The sequence below is a fragment of the Oncorhynchus tshawytscha genome, linkage group LG01 (genome assembly GCF_018296145.1).
Source record: "Oncorhynchus tshawytscha isolate Ot180627B linkage group LG01, Otsh_v2.0, whole genome shotgun sequence".
NCBI lineage: Eukaryota > Metazoa > Chordata > Actinopteri > Salmoniformes > Salmonidae > Oncorhynchus > Oncorhynchus tshawytscha.
The window spans coordinates 21,836,483-21,844,471 of record NC_056429.1 but is presented as its reverse complement, the minus strand read 5'-3'; the positions used below and the strand labels follow the sequence as shown (position 1 = coordinate 21,844,471).

At 41.5% G+C, this 7,989-nt stretch overlaps 1 protein-coding gene across 1 annotated transcript; it reads left to right on the top strand.

The window, feature by feature from the left end:
* The first annotated feature begins 1,880 nt into the window (after positions 1-1,880).
* LOC112243972 (deoxyhypusine hydroxylase/monooxygenase) lies at positions 1,881-6,561 on the top strand. The gene is made up of 5 exons (XM_024411779.2): positions 1,881-1,987; positions 4,695-4,996; positions 5,119-5,195; positions 5,349-5,601; positions 5,836-6,561. The coding sequence occupies exons 2-5, from the start codon at positions 4,723-4,725 to the stop codon at positions 6,150-6,152; spliced, it is 921 nt and encodes a 306-aa protein (XP_024267547.1). The 5' UTR covers positions 1,881-1,987; positions 4,695-4,722; the 3' UTR covers positions 6,153-6,561.
* The last annotated feature ends 1,428 nt before the right edge of the window (positions 6,562-7,989 follow it).

The following is a 7,989-nucleotide window of genomic DNA, read 5'->3' as shown; positions in this document are numbered from 1 at the left end:
AAACTAAATGCATGCTCTTCAACCGATCGCTACCTGCACCTACCCGCCTGTCCAACATCACTACTCTGGAAGGCTCTGACTTAGAATACGTGGACAACTACAAATACTTAGGTGTCTGGTTAGACTGTAAACTCTCCTTCCAGACCCATATCAAACATCTCCAATCCAAAGTTAAATCTAGAATTGGCTTCCTATTTCGCAACAAAGCATCCTTCACTCATGCTGCCAAACATACCCTTGTAAAACTGACCATCCTACCAATCCTCGACTTTGGCGATGTCATTTACAAAATAGCCTCCAATACCCTACTCAACAAATTGGATGCAGTCTATCACAGTGCAATCCGTTTTGTCACCAAAGCCCCATATACTACCCACCATTGCGACCTGTACGCTCTCGTTGGCTGGCCCTCGCTTCATACTCGTCGCCAAACCCACTGGCTCCATGTCATCTACAAGACCCTGCTAGGTAAAGTCCCCCTTATCTCAGCTCGCTGGTCACCATAGCATCTCCCACCTGTAGCACACGCTCCAGCAGGTATATCTCTCTAGTCACCCCCAAAACCAATTCTTTCTTTGGCCGCCTCTCCTTCCAGTTCTCTGCTGCCAATGACTGGAACGAACTACAAACATCTCTGAAACTGGAAACACTTATCTCCCTCACTAGCTTTAAGCACCAACTGTCAGAGCAGCTCACAGATTACTGCACCTGTACATAGCCCACCTATAATTTAGCCCAAACAACTACCTCTTTCCCAACTGTATTTAATTTTAATTTATTTATTTTGCTCCTTTGCACCCCATTATTTTTATTTCTACTTTGCACATTCTTCCATTGCAAAACTACCATTCCAGTGTTTTACTTGCTATATTGTATTTACTTTGCCACCATGGCCTTTTTTTGCCTTTACCTCCCTTCTCACCTCATTTGCTCACATTGTATATAGACTTGTTTATACTGTCTTATTGACTGTATGTTTGTTTTACTCCATGTGTAACTCTGTGTCGTTGTATCTGTCGAACTGCTTTGCTTTATCTTGGCCAGGTCGCAATTGTAAATGAGAACTTGTTCTCAACTTGCCTACCTGGTTAAATAAAGGTGAAATAAATAAAAATAAAAAAGTAAATTTTAAACCAAATACTTTTAGACTTTTTCTCAAGTAGGATTTTACTTGGTGACTTACCTTTTCTTACACTGCTGATTAGTGGCCTATGATCCTTCTGTCAGTGTGTCAGGGTTCAATGGAATGGTTGTGTTCCAGCAATTTAGAAAAAATAACCCCTTATTCAGTTCTTTCCTTAAATGTTTTCTCCTCTGCTCAATAATCCCTGCCAGCTCTATATTTGTTGTGTGTTTTGTTATCATTCAAATGGCACAGTATGATTCTCTATCAAGAATAGAGTGGCTTTTAGCTATCCCAGTGTTGTTTCACACAGTCTTGAACTGACTAATAAAAACGTGTTAAGATATGGAAAAACAGCCCGCTTGAATCAAAAATATCTAACCAATTACAGAGTGCTGGTGTAACGCATTTCGCGGTTGATCCTCCCACTTCTGTTGACACGTCAGCTTTCAGACACACACTTTATTTACATTTTTTAATAAACAACAAATTAATACAAAAAGTACCTGGTGGAACACAAATGTGTATATATAAAGAATATACCAAGGACTTTCAGACACACACACCTATGCAGTTACCCATACTTGATACAATGCATTATTCTTCTGAGATAGACCTACTAGATAATTAACTCTTCAATATTTTCCAATAAAATTAAAAAAAATTATTACCGATGTCAGTGATTATAATACTTTTTTACTTTACATTATATACATTTTTTCAGTATCCAGACGGTAAACTAAACTGTACCCCGGAAGTATAAGGTTGTAGTGTTTCTCGGTCACGCACAGCGACTGAGGAAATTATCCATGTGGAAAAGATCAAATGCTGATTGTAGCGAACTGTTACAGAAAAGTAGGCGAAGTGAGTATGATTTACTGTAATTGTCAGTCCATCTTTGAGCTGTTTATGAATTCTAAGTATTTTACTAAGCAAGGTTCAGCTTGGATATGAGAGTCGTTATATTAGCAAGCTATGTTATCAAACATCTTTGCTAGTTAGCGAACGTTAGGTTGCCAGTTCAAGTATGGGTAGCAGCCAGGGTTGCCATGTCTAGCTCAAATGTATAGCCCAAAAACTATGGGTGCAGACCAAACACTGAAAAGACACAACCTATCCCCTCCGTTCTCAAATTAAGTGGACACTTCTGATGGCGTCTGACGAGTATACACTTGCAGGGCGAGGAAGTAATGATTTTTAAATTAGACCACCCTTGGCCGGAAATTCGTCACGCGTTCATCCCGCGATGATTGTGTTTTAGCCACAGGTAGCTTGTGGGTGCTTTAAATGCGCTACAGTCAAATAAGAGTGCATGTCTACTTATTTAAAATATCTAATTATTAATATACGCCTACTGTATGATAGCGAGCAAATTAATTAGTTAACTAACGTTAGCCTGCCTAGCTGGAACTTCTGATGAAGGAAAAAATGTCATTTCTAAAATTTTCAAAACAAAAACATATTTACTTTTTACGAGACGTTTGTGCTGTCATGTGCATTAATAGCACAATTTCTAACTTATTTACATTTGTTTTTACTTACACGTGTATGTTGACTTATTTGATCTATCCTACTCTATTGATGTTGTTTTTAAGTTTTCGCATCCTTTTCTTAGCGGATGTACAATCATCGCGAATTGAAATATGGGGAGTTTCAGACCCCTGAGTGAACATAATTGTACACTCGCAAAGCCGACTAAAAACGAGGGCTGGACCTTGCCAAGATGGCGAGGGTGTGTCTTAAGTGTTTGGACCACAGTCTAGGGGTGTGCTGAAATCTTATCCTTAAATTGACGGGTGATACTCGTGATTGGAAGAAACAGAAGTGTTTTAATATGCCTAAGTACATGTTGACAAAATACCTCCCAGCGCATTCTCTCTGTAAAAAATTGGTTCCTTCAGAAACATCCCCCCCTTGAGCACCCCATTGGTTACTGCATGAACACTGCAATTCGGTGTGTTCCTGAATGTGGTCATTCCTGCATCTTTAGTATAAACAATACAATTGAACATGGAGAAAATATCCGTTCTATTTTATTTTTCTAAAACGATTTCTGAGGGAGTGCGCACATGCGTCTATTCTGTGTTGATGCGGTTAAAGAAACCGGTCCTCCTATATACTTAATTTAGAGTTATTTATGCAACTTTAGTTGTGATACAAACGTTGGGTTATATGTTTTGATTTTTAATACATTCTAAGGCTGGATAATGCAACTAATGATGATTTGAAAAAAGTACCATTGAAAGGCATGGGCTCTGCTTTTTTTTTTTTGTGCAGGCTACACACTTCATCAGTCTCTCGTTCACAATTTGACAAGCACTTGATAATGCATCAAATTTCCCGGTGGCATCCCCCTTTTATGGCCGTAATGCCCCCTAAGAAAATCCATGCCTTTTGCGGCCAGTGGCCATTGAGCCCTTGGGTTGAATATAATAATAATAATAATGTACTGAAAAAAAATATGAATGCAAAAATTGAAGATTTTAGAATTACAGGTCATAGATGGAAATCAGTAAATTTAAATAAATCCATTAGGCCCTAATCTATGGATTTCACATGACTGGTCAGGGGTGCAGCCATGGGTTGGCCTGGGAGGGCATTTTTGTCTGTATTAAAAAACCTTTTGTGGGTAAAAACTAATTCATATTTGCTGTGCCTGGCTCCCCAGTGGGTGGACCTGGCTCCCAAGTGGGTGGGCCTATGCCCCCCAGGCCTACCCATGGCTGTGCCCCTGCCCAGTTATGTGAAATCCATAGAAAGAAAAAAGTTATTTGAAATATATGAACTGTAACTCAGTAAAATCTTTGAAATTGTTGCATGTTTTATATATTTTTATTCAGTATAGATGTCACCTTGATACATACAGTCTACTACTCAATGGCGAGGGCATGATAGGTAACAACACCGGGACACAGTGCCCTTTACTCCCACTTGACAAGACTGTCCGACAACAGCGTGGGAAATAGCTACCGAGTAGCCAATATCAGGGTGACAGTCACAGTAAGCACATGCATACATCACATGAAGCAACAGTATACCCATCATCAATACTTTGAATCAAAAACCAACAATCATCAGTTTTATAACTGAAAATGTACAGTTATTTGTAAACTAAGTGAAAAATGACTCGGACTCCGAGTCCAAACTCTTGTGATATTGTAGCTCTATGTACGGCAGTGCCTGGTATGAAAGGGAAGAAAAACGCTCAACCATTCCACACACCCACTACTTTCCCTTCGACACACCCACTCCTTTCCACACGCCCAAACTCTGGTCGCCATATTGGATTGCATCTACCCCTTTCTCAGCTAGTTTTGTAACTGTGATGCTAACTAGGCTGCTTGCCTGAGTCTAGCTCTCGAGAACCCAATGGTATGGAATTGTAGTCATGATAATGGCAAGCCTGAGACTCATAGCTAATGAAAACCAACAACGCAGCTGTCTAGCCTTGTAAGGAAAATATTTTATGAATTGGATTCAGTGTTTATTACCAGATATGTCCAAAAGTTAGCTATCTACATATTCAGTTCATTCACATCCTTACTGTATCTGATCTTCTCTCTCTTTTCAGATCTAGTAGCTACACCATTATACTCAGCATGGCAAGTGAGCAGGAGGTAGCAGCAGTCGGCAAGATTCTGGTCAACCCAAAGCAGGACCTAACAACACGGTTCAGAGCTCTCTTCACCTTGCGTAACCTGGGCGGACCAGAGGCCATCGAATGGATCAGTCAGGCTTTTGTTGATGACTCTGCTCTGTTGAAACATGAGCTGGCATACTGCCTGGGGCAAATGCAGGATGAGAGGGCCATACCCACGCTAGAGACTGTTCTAAAAGACACAACACAGGAGCCTATGGTCAGGCATGAAGCAGGTCAGTATGCCAGCTCATTAGAGTCCACTCTCATTCATGCATACCTTATTGATAAACATGTTCACAGATAACGATGATAATAGTGCTTATCTAAATAGTTAACTATTTATTTTTTTATTTAGGGGAAGCATTAGGAGCTATTGGGAACCTTAAGGTCCTTGACTTGCTGAAAGAGTACTCAGAGGACCCAGTCATCGAGGTATGGTAAAACGAGGCATATTGGAGGGAAATAGAAGTAGAGTAGAGAATATGTGGAAATGAAACATTATACAGCATTTGCAGTTAGTCATATTCACTATGACCAGTACAGTTCCTGTATAGTGGTTACGACATGACTGTCCTTCTCCACCAGGTGGCAGAGACGTGCCAGTTGGCTGTTAGGCGGCTAGAGTGGCTGATATCTGGTGGGGACCATAAAGGAGAAGAGGTCACCGATGGAAACCCCTACTGTTCTGTTGACCCTGCTCCCCCAGCTCAGAGGAAGACTGTCCCTGAGCTGAGGACACAGCTCCTGGATGAGAGCCTGCCGCTGTTTGAGCGCTACAGGGCCATGTTCGCCCTCCGCAACCTGGGCACCGAGGAGGCTGTCCTGGCTCTAGGAGATGGTGAGAGATTGGCAGTCATTCTTAAACTATGTGGTCTATGGCAGTTGGCAATAAAGGATCAAATTAATAACATGCAGAGGGGCTTATTTTCTGCCAAACGTTCAACCAGCCACATAATTGTTATTCGCATAAGCAAATGTTCTTTTCCTGAATCATTGTCATTGCATAACCCTCCACTATCAGCATCCTCCGAACACCAACACTCACTCAACCCTTTGTTGTCCTGCCACCCAGGTCTTCAGTGTAGCAGTGCCTTGTTCCGCCATGAGATTGGCTACGTCCTGGGTCAGATCCAGCATCCCGCCAGCATCCCCCAGCTGCAGGCAGCCTTGGAGCTGGACGGGGAGAGTGCCATGGTGAGACACGAGTGTGCCGAGGCCCTCGGCTCCATCGGCAAGGAGGAGTGTATGAAGATCCTGGAGCGCTACAGGAAAGACACAGAGCGCGTGGTGAAGGAGAGCTGTGAGGTTGCCCTGGACATGCTAGAGTATGAGAACGGCACACAGTTCCAGTACGCTGACGGACTACTACGACTGCAGGGGGAACAGTAAGCATGGACACCAGGAGAACTGCTATACAGCACTAAAAGTGCTTTCTACAGAGGTCATAACTCATGATCACTGATACCCATTTTCACTTATTAAAACTATCTGACTCTCGTCTGTCATTATTAGCCTTTATGAGAGGTAATGAGTGTAATAATTGTATTACAGTACATCTGAAGCCATGTTGTGGTTAATTTATTTATTGTTTTCATGGAATCTATGATTAAATGGTCAATGGTTCAATACCCCCCCAAATCTCAGTGACCCATTCACTTGTATTTTGTATTCCGAGTGATCTGATCATAAGCATCTGAAATCAGGAAGCCTGATTGTCGAAGATTGTTAATCCACTTTTCAGCTGTGTCATAATCGCATAGATTTTATCTTGGCGGAAATAAAGGCTTAGATAACCAAATTATTCTGTATTGTCTCAATGCTGTCACTTAACGCTATCATGGTAGTACGTAGGCTTTCCTTAAGCTTGCCTGTGTTCTATCTATTCCAGTCAGATGTGGGATCATGATGGCTCAGGGAGGTGTTGGATCAAGATGGCTAATCCACGCAGACAACGCCATCAAAGAAATGAATAACAGGGTTATACAGTGCCTTGTGAAAGTATTCAGCCCCCTTGAACTTTGTGACCTTTTGCCACATTTCAGGCTTCAAACATAAAGATATAAAACTATTTTTTTGTGAAGAATCAACAAGTGGGACACAATCATGAAGTGGAATGACATTTATTGGATATATCAAACTTTTTTAACAAATCAAAAACTGAAAAATTGGACGTGCAAAATTATTCAGCCCCTTTACTTTCAGTGCAGCAAACTCTCTCCAGAAGTTCAGTGAGGATCTCTGAATGATCCAATGTTGTCCTAAATGACTAATGATGATAAATACAATCCACCTATATGTAATCAAGTCTCCGTATAAATGCACCTGCACTGTGATAGTCTCAGAGGTCTGTTAAAAGCGAAGAGAGCATCATGAAGAACAAGGAACACACCAAGCAGGTCCGAGATACTGTTGTGAAGAAGTTTAAAGCCGGATTTGGATACAAAAAGATTTCCCAAGCTTTAAACATCCCAAGGAGCACTGTGCAAGTGATAATATTGAAATGGAAGGAGTATCAGACCACTGCAAATCTAGCAAGACCTGGCCGTCCCTCTAAACTTTCAGCTCATACAAGGAGAAAACTGATCAGAGATGCAGCCAAGAGGCCCATGATCACTCTGGATGAACTGCAGAGATCTACAGCTGAGGTGGGAGACTCTGTCCATAGGACAACAATCAGTCGTATATTGCACAAATCTGGCCTTTATGGAAGAGTGGCAAGAAGAAAGCCATTTCTTAAAGATATCCATAAAAAGTGTCGTTTAAAGTTTGCCACAAGCCACCTGGGAGACACACCAAACATGTGGAAGAAGGTGCTCTGGTCAGATGAAACCAAAATTGAACTTTTTGGCAACAATGCAAAACGTTATGTTTGGCGTAAAAGCAACACAGCACATCACCCTGATTGCACCATCCCCACTGTCAAACATGGTGGTGGCAGCATCATGGTTTGGGCCTGCTTTTCTTCAGCAGGGACAGGGAAGATGGTTAAAATTGATGGGAAGATGGATGGAGCCAAATACAGGACCATTCTGGAAGAAAACCTGATGGAGTCTGCAAAAGACCTTAGACTGGGACGGAGATTTGTCTTCCAACAAGACAATGATCCAAAACATAAAGCAAAATCTACAATGGAATGGTTCAAAAATAAACATATCCAGGTGTTAGAATGGCCAAGTCAAAGTCCAGACCTGAATCCAATCGAGAATCTGTGGAAAGAACTGAAAAC

Coding starts and splice junctions, on each gene's coding strand:
- LOC112243972 (XM_024411779.2), top strand. CDS start 4,723: ATGGCAAGTGAGCAGGAGGTAGCAGCAGTCGGCAAGATTCTGGTCAAC. Junction 4,997..5,118: donor TATGGTCAGGCATGAAGCAG/GTCAGTATGCCA, acceptor TTTTTTATTTAG/GGGAAGCATTAGGAGCTATT. Junction 5,602..5,835: donor TGTCCTGGCTCTAGGAGATG/GTGAGAGATTGG, acceptor CCTGCCACCCAG/GTCTTCAGTGTAGCAGTGCC.